We start from the raw sequence: 20,499 nt of genomic DNA, 5'->3' as shown, positions 1-20,499 counted from the left end.
AACTGCTAATTAAATAGTGAAATCCTTGGTTTGTTATATTTCACTGGTCTCCTTCCTATATTAGAGGTCTAATTACAATGAGAGACTATATATTCGGTGTCACAAGTCCATCCAAACCCTAACTCTTTTTCTAAACCTAATAATATATATCTAAGCTACATATTAATAAAATAAAAATTAATAAAAAAGGTTTCAAATTACATTTTAATAAAAAATCATCCATTAATTTTATTTAATAATAAGAACAAATATAAAAAAACCATAAAAAACCTAACTCGCGCCAGGCGGCTCCCCCAACCCCAAAAACCCCCCTTCCCTTTCCACACTCCACTTTTTTCTCCTATTATCAGCTACAGTAATGTATTTATTTTTTTCTTCTTTTTATTTTTTGCTTAGAATAAGAAGAAAAAAAACTCCAAATTGAATTACATCCACAGTACACGGGTGATAGATTATATATCCCTACTAATTAATAAAACATTAATTGTCAACCAAAATCTTATGAAATTACTAGTTTAACCCTCTAATTAAACAGAACATGAATAAGAGATATGAGGCAGAAATGTAATTTCACACAACCAAATTTTACTTTTTTTTTCTTCAAAGTATCACCTATATGTAATTCTAACATATCTCTAATTAAAAATAAAAAAATAAAAAATAAAAACTTCCCACTCCCACATTCTCTATCAATCTCTTCATCTCTCATTCTGTTTCAAAAACAAAAATAAAAAATTTCATTACACTCCCCTTAAACTTCGATTTTATAAGTAATTATAAAGTATGCTTAAACTTAACCCTAAATATCTCACTTTAATTACGTGGCATTATGTGTAGCACATTTTTTTTGTCTCTCCTCTCTTTCCCTAACCCAGACAGAAAAAAAGGGAGCCCAAAAGGCCCAAGTGTTGAAGAAGAAAAGAGACCCATTATATTCTTTGACAGAAGCAAGCCCAGGAATTTTATTAAACATTTCGGCCGAGCTCACTTAAACTGACCCAAGGATATTTTAGTCATTACATTAACTAGGGTTTCCGCATATATTCGCCTCACTCTTATTCCGCATAGATTAGGGTTTTGTTGCTCATTCAGTCTCTCTGCTTACGGCGTCGGCTTCCACCACTCTACTCGAACCAGCTCCAAAATGGCGGAACAGGTAGATCCCGATCCCTCTCTCTTTCTCTCTGTCTCTGTCTCTCTCTCTCTCTAAATTTGCTGTTTTCTGAATCTATCCGTTCGTGCTTGTTTTTGTTGCAGACCGAGAAGGCTTTCTTGAAGCAGCCCAAGGTTTTCCTCAGGTAACCAATTGATTTCAAAATTTCATATTTTCCGAGCTTTTTAATTCGATTTGGTTCGTGTTTTTGTTCATCTGCTTCTGCTGAAATCAAATGGTTCTTTTTATTTATTTTATATAATAACATGAATATTAAGATTAATGGGTATATAATATATGTGGATATTATGAATATTTGCAGCTCAAAGAAGACAGGGAAGGGAAAGAGGCCTGGAAAGGGAGGCAATCGCTTCTGGAAGAGTGTTGGGTTGGGATTCAAGACCCCCCGAGATGCTATCGAAGGTATATTTTAATCTCTTGTTTTTTCTCTGTTTACTTTTACGATTGTTGTTTTTCATTTTTTTTGGTTTTTGTTTGCTTTAAATTGTTATGTAAAGAGCTATTTTCCTACTTTTTATTAGATTATTTGCATTGTCAAGCATTTGGGCTTTGTTGTTTAATTATTATCCATGGACCCCTGATTGATTGAACTCGTTTAATGTGTGCAAATTTATCATCTTTTTTGAGCTGAGGCTAAAGTTCGGATATCTAGATGATGAGTAATATCTTACAATTGTGATACTTCGTGTTCTTTGGTGGGATTGTAGTATCGTCTCAGTTCATTTGCTTGTACTATAACTTAGAGATGCCGTGGAATGCTTTGAAATTTGTTGTTGCTTGTAGCCATTAGACATGTACATTTGATGATTCAGTGAGTTGAGTGATGCCGGGAGGTGAATAATGATTGAAGTGGTTTTGTATTTGTAAATGGTAGAATGACGTGTTATTTGAAGTTTGGAGGTCATATTTTACATGAAAGAACTGCTTGCATGTTACTGCAGGAACATACATTGACAAGAAGTGCCCTTTCACTGGCAACGTCTCCATCAGGGGTCGTATTCTCTCTGGTACTTGCCACAGTGCCAAGATGTCAAGGACCATTATTGTTCGCCGCAACTACCTTCATTATATTAAAAAATACCAGAGGTAAGGCTAAATTACTATGAGAAAGTGAAGTTCTGTTCTGTTTCTTAACAAGAGGATAATTAATTTTTCACTTATTTCTAGATACGAGAAAAGGCACTCAAACATTCCGGCTCACGTTTCACCTTGCTTCCGTGTGAAAGAGGGAGATTATGTCATTATTGGTCAGTGCAGGTTAGATTTTATGCATGTTGCTTGTTAAACCATTACGATTGGTTTCTTATGCTTTAGTTTGTTTTACCCATTAGTCGTCAATTTATCTTTTGTTTAAACGGTGATTCTCTCTGAATTTTGTAGGCCATTGTCAAAGACAGTGAGGTTTAATGTGTTGAAGGTGACTCCAGCCGGTTCATCTGGAACTGGGAAGAAAGCATTCACTGGAATATGATATCTGAGAAGTATGTTAGGTTTACTTTTGTGCAAGAAGTGCATTTAGATTGAGCTACTCTTGACAGATGAACTGTTTTTTGGCATTTTATTTACTTTTAAAATATTCGATCTGTGTAACGGTGAATTAAGGTTTTTGTTGAACCATTATCATGAATTTTACTATCCCTTTATCATTTTGTATTCATATTGTTGCGATTGTGTGGGTGACGGGTCTCTGCCAAATTGATTGCCAATTTAGTGCAGTCAATTATTTAGTAGCTAGTCTAGTGCCATGCTACTGCCATCGCTTTTATACCGATATTTCCAACAGTCGTAATGGGTATGTTTTTTAGATCGTTTAGTGTCGAGGATTGAATTTGAATTTGATGGGAACACTCATATCATTTATGGCACGTATGTAGACGTGAATGATTTTTTGTTTCGAGGGAGTTTGAAGGAGTTGGACACGAATGAAACTCTTATCTTTTTTGTTTTGCATGCATCGACCTTCAAGTTGGATGAGTTTCTCGTCTCATTTTCTTCAATATGCCTTGACTTTCATATCATATAGTTTAAAGATTTAGTCTTCGGACCAGGTGGACGAATTGTCCGCACATGAAAACGTTCCAATCTCACAATCTTCCTTTTCTCTCTCTACTTGAGCGATTGCGATTAAGTCACGTTAACAACTTATATTGATTTTTATATAGAGACAATAGGACAAAAATGAGTGTAAGAGGCTGGAAGGGAAGAGGATGATCCCAAAAAAGTCGCCATATGCAACCTCTTGGAATGATACAGTATATATGCCAGTTTTTCAATGCCGTACCGTAAGGGCAAAATCCAATTGTTTAAGACGCAACCCTACAAGGGAAGTCTTCGGGTCGAGCCTCTGCAGTATTCTTTCATCAAAATAACAAAAAACAAAACAAAACATACATATACAAGACATTAAAATGATCAATGCCCCTATGACAAGTTTCAAATTTGACAAAAATTTAGCGCACAGAAGTCGCTTAAATAACTACAAATTTTTTGCTTAAATGAATTGAGGGCCCATAGTTTGTCCGTACCGTACGGCACCTCTTCTAATGGTTGCCTTGCCAGCTGCATTTGCCAACATGGTAACGAGAACGACCTCAACAAGAACAAAATTGTAGCGGACACACAACCAAAAACAAGATAAACTAAAGAATTTGCCAAATTTGTCGATTGAATCATGTTGTCTTGTAAGTCCTGGCAATCATGTCGTGTTTTCCGTGTTTGTGTCATTTTTTGTGACATATTTGATATCTTAACAGATTATGTTATGTTAAATCCGTTAAAATGAACGGGTAATATGATCCGATCCGAAATCGATCCGTTGGCGTCTTGTATAAAAAATAAAAATAAATAAAAAATCATTTAAAAGCTAAGAATGAAGGAAAGAAGCAAGTAGCATGCAATTTCCTCTGAAGTGACAACCCATTATTCTCCATTGACATTATCAAAGTCAGGTTTACCCAAAATTCCAAGTCGATACCAGCTTCGAAGTAACCGTTGAGAAAATTATTTCTCTTGTGCATTTCTCTATATATAAATACCTCTGTTCCTTTCCCTTCACTCATACCATATCTCTTGCCATTGCTTAAGTAAACAAGAACTAAAATGTATAGAGTTGCAAGCCCTTCGGAGTATCTGGTGATCACGGGGGTCGGTGTTGGAGCAATATTAGAAAATATGAAAAATAACAATATAATTTCAATGCTAATAATCATAAAGAAATTCACAACATCAATTATATATGAGATTAATATAAACAACTAGAGAGAAAGTTAGAATAACTGACAAACTTGGAGATTGAGGCTTGCATAAATGCAATGTCCTAAAGATAGAATTTCGCCTCTACTCTTGTGCTTGTAGTTCGGTAGGCGTCCATCTCCCAGGATTCAACAATCTATAATCCGAAGTCAAAGCACTTCAATCTTCGGACTCTGACGAACTTTATATATTCCGTACTCTCAAGACACGACTCGGAATTTGACACACGAAGCATGAGAGAAACAAAGTGGGGAAACCCTATTTCTCAAGAGTAAAAATTAACTCTAATTTTCTCTATATTTAATACCAATGGTTTCATGGGTTTAAATAGAATCCAATTTCTACTTATTAAAGAGATGTAACTTTTCATCTATAAGTATACATCACTTATCAAGGAATACACCTAAACAACATAACCTTTCCAAGAAATTGGTTAACAATATTTTTCATTCAATTATTAAAATTATATATTACAATATATAATTTCCAACAATCCCCCACATGAATGAAAAATTAGGAAGAATTTGAGAGTACAGACGGACAATAGATGCATTGAGAGAGGTGTCTTTTGGACTTGAACCTACCCTAATGAACACTTATCAGATTTACTTGGTGACGCAGTGAATATAGAATCTTGAACTGTTCATCGCAGTAGTAAACCGAGACAATAAGTAATACACATCACTAATCCTAATATATTCTGGTTTATACGGTTGTGTTCATTTTGGTCCTAAACAAATCCCGGATTCATGAGAGCTTTAGAGAATTTAGTCATCTCATACTCATAGAAGCGACCCACTTCTACTCTCACATAGGTGACCACTGATTAAGAATAATCTGCTTTATTCCTCTTATTTATAAGATATCACTGTCATTAAGTACAAATATACATCCTAAAACTTCTGCAGACAACACACTTCTTCCACCATAGGAATGAGGTATTGTTGACCCTAATAATTACAAAACCTACGTGGCGCGCAGGCCGAGTAACTAGTAAGCTAACTACGTCCTTCGGTTGAATGCGGGGCGTGCCAACTCGTCGGCCGAGCTCGGCCGAGGAGTAAAATTTGTTGATGTCGCTTGGAGCGCGTCGTTGACTTCTGTATCTTGCGATTGCGACCGAGGAAGGAACGCTCTCGGTCTCTGAGTTCTACAGCCTGAAGACAAGGCTGCCAATTCTGCGGAGTTCAATAATCGTCGGAGCCCGATTCGGTCACCGTGATTATATTCGTGAGAGTATAAGCACGTCGAATCGAGACCAAGGTGTATGGGCACAGGTACTCGAACGTGATGTATGTCTTGATGGTAAACGTAGTTCGGCCGTCGGAATGCCGAACCCTGAAACCTACTTGCGAGTATCCAATCATAAAACCACTCGGCGTCCTGTACGCCGAGCAATGTGATTCGTAACACCTAACTATGCCGAGAAAGCTTAGCAAGGTGACCTCTGCCAACAAAGGTTCGAAAACCTTTCTCGACCAAGACTTGGATAGATAATCGGTCGACCTCGACGCAGTGCTGTTTATCCAAACTGAAGGTGCTTCTCGGTCGGCTGATTCTGCGGCAGCAGTGCTGTTTATCCAAACTGAAGGTGCTCGCCGGGCGCTTCCACAGTGCTGTTTATCCAAACTGAAGGTGTGTCGGCAGGAAAAGAAAAGGAAAAAATCTCAAGGTGTTTGAGAGGTTTTGCGCAGGGCAATTGTATGCTGATTGTGAAAGTCCTTTGAATGGTGTTCGCAGGCTTGTATTTATAGAAGCAGATGTGTGGTGCGGCTTCACTTGTGTAGAATTTGATTTTAATTCAAACTCACCAGCTAGAGTCTAGGTCAAAGACTTCTCAAGGTAAGCAACAACCTATCTTTTAGATATCATTTATCTTTAAACGATCCGTTGGATATAGCCAATATTAAGCTTAGATAATCCAATATATATTAAGAGATAATATTATGATTAAAACCACAATATTATTCCTTAATAATAATTGAAAATTATCTCAACCACTTTATCATCCAACGGTCTAGAACTTTACTCATCTAACGGCCTTGATTGTATGGGCCGATAGCGTAAATTTAGGTCCAAACATTGCCCCCCAGTTTCCTTGAGCTTCGGCCCATAAGCCGAATGGTTAAGGAAATTAAGTCTTTCCAGCCAGTCAGGAGTACCTCGACCACCTATTTATCAGGCCGAGAGAAACCTGTTGCTGTGTTGAGCCGAGAGAACATGATCCTGGCTTCTTTTGACCAAAGAACAACTCATGGTTGAAGAGAAGTGATAAGCAATCATGAACCAAGGTCGAGAAGAATTAGGGGGTAGGAAAAATAATTTGGGGTCAATAGTTCGGCCGAACTTTCTTTTATTCGGCCGAAGAATTGTATTCGACCAAATAGTTTTGTAAAGTGGGCCGAGGCCGAGGCCAAGAAGAATTGGGTGTAGAACCTATATATATATATATCCCATTGTATTCGGCCGAACTTTCTTTTATTCGGCCAAAGAATTGTATTCGGCCATATTTTCTTTTGTTCGGCCATATCGTTTTGTAAAGTGGGCCGAGGAACATTAGCTAGATACGTTTCGTGGCCGAGGAACTTCATTGTCGGCCGAGGTCTTAAAGTGGCCGAAGACCATCATCACATATATATGAATCCAAAGCCACAAAAAACAAAATCAAAACTTGGCCCATTGGCTTTGGAATGATGTTGTCGGGCATGCATATTTCTATCACCCTTTTTTTTTTTTTTTTTTTTTTTTTTTTTTTTTTTCCCCCGGGGGCTCAATGCTCATTGCCCCCCCTGTATTTTCTTAAGTATCGGCCAAGAGGCCGAATGGTTAAGAAAGTAATTTAGCACATGGAAATAAAAGTGGCCGAACCATAAATAGGAGGAGGCCAACGATGCTTTATTCCAAGCCGGGATCTTATAATATCAAAATTCTCAAATTGATTTCGCTCTAGGCCAAATAAAGAATTTTCTCCAAATATTTGTAACTTGGTGAAAATTTTTTCATTTTCAGCCGCCGAATGTGTTGAACAATTATTATGCCCTACACGCATAATTTCGGCTTTTAATTCAAACAACTTAGCCGAATGAGATTTCTCTATATCGGTGTTATCACTAATAATCATATTGATTGGCGTAGTTTCGGCATCTAAAACCATGTCTCCAATTACCATATCAATTGATGTGGTTTTATGGTCCGAAGTTGTGTATCGGTATTGTTCGTCATTGGAACACTCCTCTAAAGAAACATTTTCTGAGTCAATTCTTGGCTCAGAAACTTGAACATTTTCTTCTAGGCCTACCACACTTTCAGTCTCGACCGAAAAAATAGGTGGCCTTTGTTCCTCGACCAAATTAACAATTTTCTTAAGCCGATGTCTGATTACGGCCGAAGCGGAAAATTGCCCCCCAGTCTTTTCAACCAACCATTCCTCAAATGGAATTGATTTGTAGTCGAAAACGTAAGGAAAATATTTTCCATCTAGCCAGACATTAAATCGAGCCCTGTCTTCATTTACCCATTGCTCTTGCAGGGCAACATGAGCTTTTATTCTCAACATGTAAGCGAATGACTTTTGCAACTCTTTATGGCCACGAAGAACTTTTTCCACTTCCAAAGATCTTTTCCGTTCTTCATTGTGTTTTTTCAATTCCTCTAGGCGCTCGTACAATCGGCTACGTGGAGCCGGATTGGAATCTTGATATATCATATAAACTTCGTAGTTTTAGCACTGGGTCCCACTGGGCGTGCCAAGATGTTGACCCTAAAAATTACAAAACCTACGTGGCGCGCAGGCCGAGTAACTAGTAAGCTAACTACGTCCTTCGGTTGAATGCGGGGCGTGCCAACTCGTCGGCCGAGCTTGGCCGAGGAGTAAAATTTGTTGATGTCGCTTGGAGCGCGTCGTTGACTTCTGTATCTTGCGATTGCGACCGAGGAAGGAACGCTCTCGGTCTCTGAGTTCTACAGCCTGAAGACAAGGCTGCCAATTCTGCGGAGTTCAATAATCGTCGGAGCCCGATTCGGTCACCGTGATTATATTCGTGAGAGTATAAGCACGTCGAATCGAGACCAAGGTGTATGGGCACAGGTACTCGAACGTGATGTATGTCTTGATGGTAAACGTAGTTCGGCCGTCGGAATGCCGAACCCTGAAACCTACTTGCGAGTATCCAATCATAAAACCACTCGGCGTCCTGTACGCCGAGCAATGTGATTCGTAACACCTAACTATGCCGAGAAAGCTTAGCAAGGTGACCTCTGCCAACAAAGGTTCGAAAACCTTTCTCGACCGAGACTTGGATAGATAATCGGTCGACCTCGACGCAGTGCTGTTTATCCAAACTGAAGGTGCTTCTCGGTCGGCTGATTCTGCGGCAGCAGTGCTGTTTATCCAAACTGAAGGTGCTCGCCGGGCGCTTCCACAGTGCTGTTTATCCAAACTGAAGGTGTGTCGGCAGGAAAAGAAAAGGAAAAAATCTCAAGGTGTTTGAGAGGTTTTGCGCAGGGCAATTGTATGCTGATTGTGAAAGTCCTTTGAATGGTGTTCGCAGGCTTGTATTTATAGAAGCAGATGTGTGGTGCGGCTTCACTTGTGTAGAATTTGATTTTAATTCAAACTCACCAGCTAGAGTCTAGGTCAAAGACTTCTCAAGGTAAGCAACAACCTATCTTTTAGATATCATTTATCTTTAAACGATCCGTTGGATATAGCCAATATTAAGCTTAGATAATCCAATATATATTAAGAGATAATATTATGATTAAAACCACAATATTATTCCTTAATAATAATTGAAAATTATCTCAACCACTTTATCATCCAACGGCCTTGATTGTATGGGCCGATAGCGTAAATTTAGGTCCAAACAGGTATATAGTGTGTTAACTTCTTTGAATCATGCCCAACCAGTTTGCCTATTGAACTTAGATCATGAGATCTCCAATCAACTAAGTTAGGTTTCCGTCCGGCTGATTCATTAGTTATGTTGGCTTTAGCCTCATTCCCCTTGATGATCAACTTACTCTATAGTCAAACCTTTAATAATTGGATTCACTACTAGGTAGACTATTTTAATGGTGTGCATTTCCATTTATGAAATTATATTTCATTCAAGAGTAGTTGTTTTCTAACGTTAAGTCCTCCAAACATGCATTCGGACTTGGTAAGTAATTCGCTAATACTTGAGTAAACTCCCCCACATTTAAGTTATTTTTTTCTTTTCAGAAGGTCTCTAACCTTTCAATACCTTAAATTAAAGAATATCATTTTTCTTGAAGCAAATTACTTTTCCATTATGCTTAAGTATATCATTTTTCAAAAATAGCTAAGCCACCCTCACAATTCCCTTACATTGTGGTTGCTTTTTAATGCTATCAATTACTTGCTCATCATACTTAAGAAGTAGGAAACAATGAAGATACTTTCTCTTTATCTATTCTTCACTTCTAGGCTTTCAAGCCTCACAAGTCCTTTCTATAAGAAGCACTCATTTTATATTCAACTAGGTATCCAGACCTTTTGTTTCTTGAAATTAAACAAGAACCACACTCATAAAAGTAACCACAACATTATTATAATAATGGTTAAGACTATAATTAAAGATGTGTCCACTACGGAAGCTAATTCCAAAATGGCACCAGTCTGAAACTATACCACATTTCACGAACATGCACGAGTGTGATGCACCACCGTTTACGTCTTTGGCATAAAGATGATACTGAAAACCTCCGTTTTTACTGTTTAGAAAATTATATGTAACTTTTCTATAATGACTTTTCAAGTACAACAAAGCCAACTGATGCCATTCAAACGGCACCATCACTGCAACCAAAGGTTACAGTTTGAGACGGACCAAATTAATGACTCCACAATCGACCATTGATGCATGCAGAATCCACTACAGATCAATAGCGAGAAATCATTCACGTGCACGTGTGCGACTAACTGCAACACACGCACGGTTGTCCTTGTTTTCATAGCAGATGTCACCCTCATGATGATTGTGTGTTTGGTAGATTTGCTATTACAAATATTATGTGGGATGTGAAGTGCAGTGATGATTGAGATAAGCTGGCGCCTGGTGTGATGGTGCTGGCATATATACCAGTGGGGATGCTCGAATAATGCAGGTAATAACGGTGGCAATGTTGACCTACATGTATTGGCAGCTCAGATGGAGGGGTTCTTGTGTGCGGCAGCCGGTAGAGGGCATTAGACTCACCCGACCGGGACCAACCTGGGGTTACCGGGACCAAATACAGACCGTCCCGCTGTTTTTGTGAGCCTGCCGCATGGCTTATGAGGTCCGGACTGTCAGACGCAAAATTTTCTCCACATTTTCCAACATGAGTTTAGTTTATGAATCACTCTGATTCCACGGGATGTAATAATTGGTTTAAACGAAACACAACGTTCATAGCTTATTAAAAAAAGAAACAAGACGACATTAACAGAAGCAATCTGTGAATCGTAACAATGATTCACATCTTTTCAGTTTTTTTTGTGGAATAGCTAGAAACATTACAAAGCATTTTCTCTAAATACGCATTCCACATAATGGAACTTCAGACTTTTACATTAAACATAGGCCAGAGTTTCGGAAATAACTTACACATCACATGTTGTATGCTCCTCCTCTCTTTATTTCTCTTGGCACGTGATTAGAGAGATAGAGGTGTGTACGACATGTGAGACACAAGTTTCTATCAAAGGAGCACTACAACAGTTGACTGTAGTTGCCGTTAGAGCTATAATTTAATCTTAGCAACTTACAGGTTAAGCTTTACGAATTTACAAGAGGACTGAGCCCCCTTGAACTATCAAACCGGTATCATCCTAACGTCAACCGACAGGTCCAAGTAGCCAGGTTTAAGAGTCATGAATCATGATTCCCGTCTCCACGGGTTGAGCAATGTCCCTTCCCCGCTGCTGTAAAACTCTAACAAACTCATCCAAGCTTAAATTTCCATCTTGGTTGAAATCAAACAATTGGAAGACGATTTCCACCACGTTATCAGTGAGAGATACGCCACAAACCTGATATTGTACACATCATTCAATCAACATTATTACGATAAATAATTTGGATACCACAATCTGTTGCTATGGAGATCAAAGAAATAAACAAATATCAGCATCATACATGAGAAGCAGCACGTTGGAAATCCTCTCGTGTTAGCATCCCATTGGCTTTGCCATAGCTGAAAAGAGCCAAAGAAAAAGGCTGCAATTTTTTACGAAGCTCCGCAAAATTTTTGAATTCCTCAAATGTGATGCGCACGTCTCTAAGATGTGGTTTATTGCTCAATTCCTCAACCCGATCAAGCAAATTGCTTAGATGACTCATATCGGCAGAACCAATCATGGACAAAGCAAAGTCCTTTGCCAATATGGTTCCTCGTAATTTATAGTCATAGTGGGAAAACTCCAACTTCACCATCTACAAATGCATCGAAGTGTGCAAATAAGAACAAATTTCTGAGGGAAAAAATGCACTCCAAGCGTTCCATAATCAAAGCATGGCAGGTAGCATCATCAACCAAATGGGTATGAAGACAAAGTAAGTTCCGAAAATCTCGTACTGTTGTAATATAAGGTCGGGCTGAAAAATCAAACCAAAAAACCTAGACTGGAAGAATTCTACGTATATTCTTCTAGATGTATATTAGTCCTTACAAATATAATTTGGGTGCTTCTAATTAGTCCCTATAATTTACTCAGTAAGCCCCCCTTTCTTTTCGTAAATTGTTCTACACAAATTTGGAAACAAATGCACACCAGAAAACGTATATTAGGTATTTCATGTCTGAAAGTATAATACCAATTTTATGCAATAAAAGCGATCTAGGAAAATTTAACATAAATCAAACATTCTAAAATTCAAGGGAATGAAAAGGATTGGGAACTTACTTCATCCTGTAAATCTCTCAAAAATTTGACAAATTTATCAAGTTGGAGGGAATCCTTCCCATCTTTGCCAAAAAAGTACTCCACAAGCCCTCCATCTTCTACGGAACCATGGACTTTTAGCCCAGGTCGAAGTCCCTCCCTGTGGTAAGCACCCTGTCTATTGCAGGCTCGCATCAAACCCATCACTTTCTTGAACTCTTCCTTATCAATTTGTCTATGTATCGATATAAAGAGTCAAATCAGATTCACAACCATGGTGGAAACACGGAAGAACAATTAGGAAACTTAGCTTGAAATTTGTACGAGTACTAACCCACTATCATCGAGGTCAAACATTTTAAAAGCGACACAGAAACTTGATTCTGGGATGCTGAGTAGTGTTACAAAGAAAATATACCTGTGACTAAGAACATTGTTAGAGGGGGAAAAGATCCAACATCCGCTTACTTCATGAGCCATAACCCGTAAAAGTAGAACTCACTCTTTAAAAGAAATATGCCCGTCATTGTTTACATCAAAAAGCATGAAAAATTCAGAAGGAGAACAGCGCAAATCACCAGGATTCCTTTCCCCTTTCAAATATCCATCTCTAACAAGGTTGGAACTCAGATGGAGGGAAGACGGGCACAATTGCCCTCATAAGATCTCCCGGTGTCATAAGTAACTCTCCATCTGCAGTACTAGAGGATGCAAAGTACTCAAAAACCTTCATGTAAAACAACAGAGCCATCGGTCAACAGGAAGTTATATAATTAGATAATTCTCCTTAAGAAAAGTTTAACTCGAGTTTTCAAGCGCATAATTGTTCCAAGGAGAAAGAGAACAGATTTAAAAAAACGGAGAGACGGATAGAAGCACGTACTGGATAAATAAAACTAAAAGTGACAATAATTAAGATGGCCATCGTACAGCCTAAACAACAATTAGTAAAACAACATGAAAAGGTACAATACTTAGCAGTAGACGAGATCTAACATACAATGGACAGAAACAACGAGCGTGCGTCGAATTCAGTATTAGAGGAATGTGTTTAGGAATCGTGACATCTATGCCGTCGGGCATTGTCAACTAAACTTCTATTTTTGTTTTCACCTAGTTCTCGAAACTCCTTTCGATGTCATCAATTATTTCCTAGGCTTAATATGCAATGATAAAAATTCCAAATTAGACTATATAAACAATGAGTTAACAGATAATCTGAAATTAATTATGTTCTCGTATCTTATTATTAATATGGTGAGTACCTTCTCCGGCGGACTCCACAACCTCATGCGCTTCTCCTAGTTGAAGAAAATCTTTCTCCTATAAGCATCTGCAAGAACCAATTAACAAAATTAAATCAAAAATTTTAAAAATAAAAAAAAAAACAAACAAACAAACAAAATTGAAATGTTCAAAGTAATCAGAAGCCACTTCACTTGCCTCCGAAGAGAAACCCAGGGCCAATTTCCGGCAAAGACAACTTCCGTAAAAAGGACCGTGACGGCCGATCCTCCACGGCCAGTCCCGACTCCGCCGTCGACCAGTCAGCGAACGATGACGTTTTGAATAAATCGGAATCGGGGGAAGACCTACTCCCGAGCCCACCGCGAAGCCCGAGATCCATTTGAGGTACGAGCCATGGAAGGGGTTTTGGGGAGGGTTTGACTCGAAGTTCGACGCGGCGATCAGAGAGAGAGGCGAAGACGGTTGTGGTGAGGCGGACAGGTGGCGGACTGGGAGGCGTTTGTGGATGGACGGTGTGGATCGAATTAGGGATCGTAAGCGGGACATGGGAAAATTTTGCGCAAAATGTTGCAGAGATAGGAAAGGATGGAGACGACGACGTTGTGAAGGTTGGAGAAGGAAATGATGATAAGGGAACCTGGGCCGTCGGATTTGTACAAAAAAGAAAAAAACCGGGGGCGGGAACGCGCGCACATGGTATGTATGTTGGGTCGGTGAATATATTATGGGCCTGTAAAGGCCCACAAATGATTGAACATGGCCCAAATATGTTCCCAATTTTTTTTTTTTTTTTAACTTTAACGAAAAGCTCTTGATATTGTTCACTTTAACTAAAAACCACATTTTTACACTAAAAGTCAATCCTGGTACTATTCACTTTACCTTTTATTTTATCCTTATCATTAAAACTCAAAGTTTTCAAACCATTTCATTTGTTTTTTTTTGTTTTGGTGAATAGCCCAAATTTAGAAAATTAGACGTAAAATGATAAACTCTTCTATTAACGATCATGAGATTTGTATGTAAATAGTTCAGTTTAACGTAAATCATGATTTTATCACCTCACTATGGAATGACCTTTTGGTATATATAGGAAACGTTGGATAGGTACTGAGTGAGTGAATTAACCACTTATAAGTTTACTATGGTTAAATTTAATTCTTTTGAGATATTTGAGAAAACTAAATATTGAAATATAATCGTCAACAATAATATATTTTTGATGATCATAAAACAGCTTAAATATTACTAGCGTCCAAAACCGGCTCAAATTGTATGCAAGTGGTGTCAATGCACACTGTTCTCGTATTTTGCTAGCCCAAAATATTTGTTTTCATGTATATATAATATATATTACAAAGCTAAAGGTCATGTGCTTCCTAGTTTTCATGAGCGTAATGGGTTTGAACCCCATAAGATTTCGAGGGAATTTAATCAAAATTTTATATAAAATCTCTACAAATCAATTAAACTCCATAAAAATCCATAGATTTATAAATTCATTAAAGTCTCTCATATTCTCAATTGAATACACCCCCTTAAACTTTGATTTTATAAGTAATTATAAAGTAGGGTTAAACTTAACCCCAAATATCTCACTTTACACATTATTTTGTCTCTCCTCTCTTTCCCTTACCCAGACATAAAAAAAGGGAGCCCAAAAGGCCCAAGTGTTGAAGAAGAAAAGAGGCCCATTATATTCTTTGACAGAAGCAAGCCCAGGAATTTTATCAAACATTTCGGCCGAGCTCACTTAAACTGACCCAAGGATATTTTAGTCATTACACTAACTAGGGTTTCCGCATATATTCGCCCCACTCTTACTCCGCATAGATTAGGGTTTGTTTGCTCATTCAGTCTCTCTGCTTACGGCGTCGGCTTCCACCACTCTCCTCGAACCAGCTCCAAAATGGCGGAACAGGTAGATCCCTCTCCCTTTTTCTCCGACGTCTCTCTCTCTCTCTCTAACTTTGCAGTTTTCTGAATCCATCTGTTCGTGCTTGTTTTTGTTGCAGTTTTCTGAATTCATATTGTTGCGATTGTGTGGGTGACGGGTCTCTGGCAAATTGATTGCCAATTTAGTGCAGTCAATTATTTAGTAGCTAGTCTAGTGCCATGCTACTGCCATCGCTTTTACACCGATATTTCCAACGGTCGTCATGGGTATGTGTTTTTAGATCGTTTAGTGTCGACGATTGAATTTGAATTTGATGGGAACACTCGTATCATTTATGGTACGTATGAGGGTAGAGGATGTAGACATGAATGATTTTTTGTTTTGAGGGAGTTTGAAGGAGTTAGACACGAATGAAACTCTTAATTTTTTTGTTTTGCATGCATCGACCTTCAAGTTGGATGAGTTTCTCCTCTCATTTTCTTCAATATGCCTTGATTTTTCAGTTATGAATTTTGTTTACAATTTTGTCGGCGTAACGATTCCAATAGTTGGTGTTGGTAGGGAATGCTGCACATCCAACTCCTTTCCCAAGGTGTTATGCCTTGCGCCTTTTGTTCTCCAAATCCAATTGTTCTTTATAAATATAGAGGAACGCTACATAGATCATATTTGTTGACTAAATTTACAAATTAAATGATGTGTCAGTGTCATCAATAAGAAATAAACATGTTCACTGAAGATCATCAACTTTTATATCATATAGTTTAAAGATTTAGTCTTCGGACCAGGTGGACGAATTGTCCGCACACGAAAACATTCCAATCTCACCATCTCCCTTTTCTCTCTTTCTACTTGAACGGTTGTGATTAAGTTTTGTTAACAACTTATATTGATTTTTATATAAAGACAATGGGACACAAATGAGTGTTAAGAGGAGAGGAGGGAAGAAGATGATCCCAAAAAAGTGGCCATATGCAACCTCTTGGAATGATATAGTATATATGCCAGTTTTCCAAGGCCGTACCGTAAGGGCAAAATCCAATTGTCTAAGACGCAACCCTACAAGGGAAGTCTTCGGGTCGAGCCTTTGCAATATTCTTTCATCAAAATAACAAAAAACAAAACAAAGCATACATACACAAGACATTAAAATGATCAATTGCCCTATGACAACCATGACAAGTTTCAAATTTGACAAAAATTTAGCGCACAGAAGTCGCTTAAGTAACTACAAATTTTTTGCTTAAATGAATTGAAGGACCATAGTTTGTCCGTACCGTACGGCACCTCTTCTAATGGTTGCCTTGCCAGCTGCATTTCCCAATATGGTAACGAGAACGACCTCAACAAGAACAAGATTGTAGCGGACACACAACCAAAAACTAGATAAACTAAAGAATTTGCCAAATTTGTCAATTGAATCACGTTGTCTTGTAAGTCCTCGCAATCATGTCGTGTTTTCCGTGTTTGTGTCGTTTTTTGTGACATATTTGATATCTTAACAGATTATGTTATGTTAAATCCGTTAAAATGAACGGGTAATATAATCCGATCCGAAATCGATCCGTTGACGTCTTGTATTGAAAAAAAAAAAAATCATTTAAAAGCTGAGAATGAAGGAAAGAAGAAGCAAGTAGCATGCAATTTCCTCTGAAGTGACAACCCATTTTTATCCATTGACATTATCAAAGCAAGGTTTACCCCAAATTCCAAGTCGATACCAGCTTCGAAGTAACCGTTGAGAAAATTGATATCAGCTTACATAAATTATTTCTCTTGTGCATTTCTCTATATATAAATACCTCTGCTCCTTTCCCTTCACTCATACCATATCTCTTGCCATTGCTTAAGTAAACAAGAACTAAAATGTATAGAGTTGCAAGCCCTTCAGAGTATCTGGTGATCACGGGGGTCGGAATCGACGACATAAAGCTAGCAAAGAAGGCATGGATCCTCCCCGGCCAGTCGTTCATAATCTTCGACATGTCCCCGGTTAACTATACCTTCGAAGTCCAAGCCATGAGCTCAGAAAAGCTTCCCTTCATGCTCCCCGCCGTCTTCACCATCGGCCCACGCATTGACGACATGGAAAGCCTCCACAAGTACGCCAAGCTCATTTCCCGCCATGACAAGCTCTCCAGCCACGTCAAAGAGCTTGTCCAGGGAATCATAGAAGGCGAGACGCGTGTTCTCGCGGCCTCGATGACCATGGACGAGGTGTTTAAGGGGACCAAAGAGTTTAAGCAAGAGGTGTTTGGAACTTAACCAGTTTGGGCTTTTGATATATAATGCAAATGTCAAACAGCTTGTGGATGTCCCAGGGCATGAGTATTTTAGTTACTTGGGGCAGAAGACACAGATGGAGGCGGCGAATCAAGCAAGGGTTGATGTGGCGGAGGCAAAGAAGAAGGGGGAGATAGGGTCGAAGCTGAGGGAGGGGGAGACATTGCAGAACGCGGCTAAGATTGACGCGGAGACTAAGATATATGGGACGAAGAGAGAGGGGGAGGGGAGGATGGCGGAGATTAAGGTGAAGGCGGAGGTGAAGGTGTATGAGAATGTAAGGGAGGCTGAGGTGGCCGAGGCAAATGCTGAGCGGGCGAAGAAGAAGGCCGGGTGGGTGAAAGAGGCGCAGGTGGCGCAGGTGGAGGCTGCAAAGGCAGTGGCATTGAGGGATGCGGAGTTGCAAACGGAGGTTGAGAGGATGAATGCCTTGACTATGACGGAGAAGCTCAAGGCTGAGTTTTTGAGTAAGGCCAGCGTTGAGTATGAAACAAAGGTGTCTAATTTTATGTGACGATCTACTATTTAAACTCCAAAAAAGTCATCATGCATTCTTTTATAACGAAAAATTTACAAAATGCAAAATGACGAATCCTCATAATAAACAATTCATTTTTTCCATTAAATTCCTCTAAACTTTCTTTTATTTTTTTATTAATTCTAGTTAGTTCATCATTTCTTATCTTTCTACTCTTAAATCTCGCTTAAGTTTACTGATTAGTAATTAATCTTGATGAGATATCTATCTAATCCTCTGTATTGATTGCTATTGATTACTATTGATGTCTGGTTTATCTCTTAATCTCAATTTTCTTTGGTATGTTCTTGAAGCTTCTCAACATGAGTTGGTGATACTTGGTTTTGGAACATATAACTCATCTATATGATGTTTTGGTTTAGAATTTGTTAGACGCACTCTAATATGAAATCTTGAGTCTGCCACTGTCTCAAGTTATGTCAGTTAATTAACAAACAAAATACATGCATATTGGAGTTTCAAAAGTCTTTTTTTCTTTTTCTTTTTTTTTTTTGTTGATAAGACATATTCCTTCGCTTTGCTTATATCCATTAATTCCAAATCCATATATAGATTAGTAAAGTTTATTGTGTCAAAGCTTTATCTAACAACAGTGTTTATAAACAAATTAAAGGTACAAGAGGCGAATTGGGAGTTATACAACAAACAAAAAGCCTCAGAGGCAATTCTTTACCAAAGGGATACGGAGGCAGATGCCAAAAAGGCATTGGCAGAGGCAGAATTCTATGCACGTCAACAAGCTGCCGATGGAGAATTTTATGCAAAGAAAAAAGAGGCTGAGGGAATTATGGCCCTTGGACAAGCTCAAGGTGCATATCTACGCCACCTTTTGGATGCAGTTGGAGGCAACTATGCAGCCATGAGAGACTTTATGACGATCAATAGTGGCATGTTTCAAGAAATTGCTAAGATCAACGCCGAGGCCGTGCGCGGGCTTCAGCCGAAAATCAGCATTTGGACTAATGGCGGGGGAGAGGGTGGCGATGGTGGTGCAAATGGGGCTATGAAGGAGATTTCCGGAGTTTACAAGATGTTGCCACCGTTGTTCAAGACGGTTCATGAACAAACCGGCTTGTCGCCTCCGGCTTGGATGGGCACTTTGGACAATTCCCATTCTAGCAACTAAACTCTCAATTGAGTTAAGAGTACTTTTACCAATCTCAGATTCTTCTCTGTCTCATGTGTTAAATAATTGTGAGAAATATATGTGGGATTTCAAATTTGTATATAGTTTTTTGTGGAATGAATATATTATGTGCACTTACTGCATTTTTCATATCATAATTACGTGGTCTATATTAAATTAAAAATAAAATGTAAAAGAATATGTATTAAGAATTCAAATGACGATTCTGATTCGGAGGAGCTATTATCGCTACTTCGATCGAAATTGTGTTACTCATCACTGGAAGTACCAACTGCAAATTAATAGGTCAGTTACACAACTTACGCCCAAGATCTCAAATCATCATCCTTATCGCTGTTTTTGTTGAACACCCAAATCCTAATGAAAACCCTAGCTAGTCCTATTACTGCTTCTTTCGTCTTAGTTCTCAAATCATAACCCTCATCTCTGCTGCCTACAAACAAAAGAACAACGTACGTACGCGACCATGTGGTACAAAGTTGCGAACGCTTCAGAGTATCTAGTGATCACCGGCGTTGGAATCGAAGACATCAAGCTTGCAAAGAAGGCATGGATTATGCCCGGCCAAACCTGCACCGTCTTCGACATGACCCCCGTCAACTACGCCTTCCAAGTCCAAGCCATGAGCTCGGAAATGCTCCCCTTCACCCTCCCCGCCGTCTTCACCATCGGACCCCGCACCGACGACATGCCCAGCCTCCACAAGTACGCCAAGCTCCTCTGCCGCCACGATCAGCTCTCCAACAATGTGAGAGACCTTGTCCTGGGCATCATCGAGGGTGAGACGCGGGTTCTCGCTGCCTCAATGACAATGGAGGACGTGTTTAAGATGACAAAAGAGTTTAAGGAACAGGTGTTTGACAAGGTACAGTTGGAATTGAATCAATTCGGGCTGTGGATATACAATGCAAATGTCAAACAGTTGGTGGACGCTCCGGGGCAAGAGTATTTTAGTTACTTGGGGCAGAAGATACAAATGGAGGCGGCGAATAAGGCTAGGGTTGACGTGGCGGAGGCGAAGAAGAACGGGGAGATTGGGTCAAAAGAGAGGCAGGGGCTGACGCTGCAGAAC

General features: G+C 39.0%; 4 protein-coding genes and 1 pseudogene across 4 annotated transcripts in view; 4 read left to right on the top strand and 1 right to left on the bottom strand.

Annotated features, from left to right (window-relative positions):
* The first annotated feature begins 1,003 nt into the window (after positions 1-1,003).
* On the top strand, positions 1,004-2,827 carry LOC137731604 (small ribosomal subunit protein uS17). The gene is made up of 6 exons (XM_088686655.1): positions 1,004-1,156; positions 1,258-1,298; positions 1,476-1,576; positions 2,116-2,260; positions 2,342-2,431; positions 2,555-2,827. The coding sequence occupies exons 1-6, from the start codon at positions 1,145-1,147 to the stop codon at positions 2,643-2,645; spliced, it is 480 nt and encodes a 159-aa protein (XP_088542781.1). The 5' UTR covers positions 1,004-1,144; the 3' UTR covers positions 2,646-2,827.
* An 8,129-nt stretch (positions 2,828-10,956) lies between these two features.
* On the bottom strand, positions 10,957-14,205 carry LOC148690913 (calcium-binding EF hand family protein). The gene is given in 8 exon segments (XM_088686654.1): positions 10,957-11,462; positions 11,569-11,865; positions 12,336-12,549; positions 12,649-12,732; positions 12,817-12,938; positions 12,940-13,041; positions 13,580-13,647; positions 13,758-14,205. Coding segments are annotated over 8 exon segments (1,239 nt in total). The 5' UTR covers positions 13,942-14,205; the 3' UTR covers positions 10,957-11,294.
* Positions 14,206-15,374: 1,169 nt separating this feature from the next.
* LOC137731575 (small ribosomal subunit protein uS17) overlaps positions 15,375-20,499 on the top strand; it is an 18,846-nt gene continuing 13,721 nt past the window's right edge. The window contains exon 1 of the mRNA XM_088686656.1: positions 15,375-15,483. Within this exon, the coding sequence (XP_088542782.1) occupies positions 15,472-15,483 (12 nt within the window). The 5' untranslated portion in view covers positions 15,375-15,471. The remainder of the gene's footprint in view (positions 15,484-20,499) is intronic.
* LOC137731614 (flotillin-like protein 3 pseudogene) lies at positions 19,125-19,428 on the top strand (annotated as a pseudogene).
* The window catches only part of LOC148690912 (flotillin-like protein 4), an 8,168-nt gene continuing 7,350 nt past the window's right edge, over positions 19,682-20,499 (top strand). The window contains exon 1 of the mRNA XM_088686658.1: positions 19,682-20,499. This exon is cut by the window's right edge and continues 324 nt beyond it. Coding sequence (XP_088542784.1) covers positions 19,894-20,499 — 606 coding nt within the window. The 5' untranslated portion in view covers positions 19,682-19,893.

Source organism: Pyrus communis, chromosome 15 (assembly GCF_041283825.1).
Source record: "Pyrus communis isolate YQ-2024b chromosome 15, ASM4128382v1, whole genome shotgun sequence".
Classification (NCBI taxonomy): domain Eukaryota; kingdom Viridiplantae; phylum Streptophyta; class Magnoliopsida; order Rosales; family Rosaceae; genus Pyrus; species Pyrus communis.
Note: the sequence above shows the minus strand (reverse complement) of the source record. Positions and strands in the feature narration are given on the sequence as shown.

What these genes read in the sequence shown, in the direction of transcription:
- LOC137731604 (XM_088686655.1), top strand. An exon ending in CAGCCCAAGGTTTTCCTCAG is followed by an intron (nt 1,299 to 1,475) that starts GTAACCAATTGA and finishes GAATATTTGCAG; the next exon opens with CTCAAAGAAGACAGGGAAGG. An exon ending in TATATTAAAAAATACCAGAG is followed by an intron (nt 2,261 to 2,341) that starts GTAAGGCTAAAT and finishes ACTTATTTCTAG; the next exon opens with ATACGAGAAAAGGCACTCAA.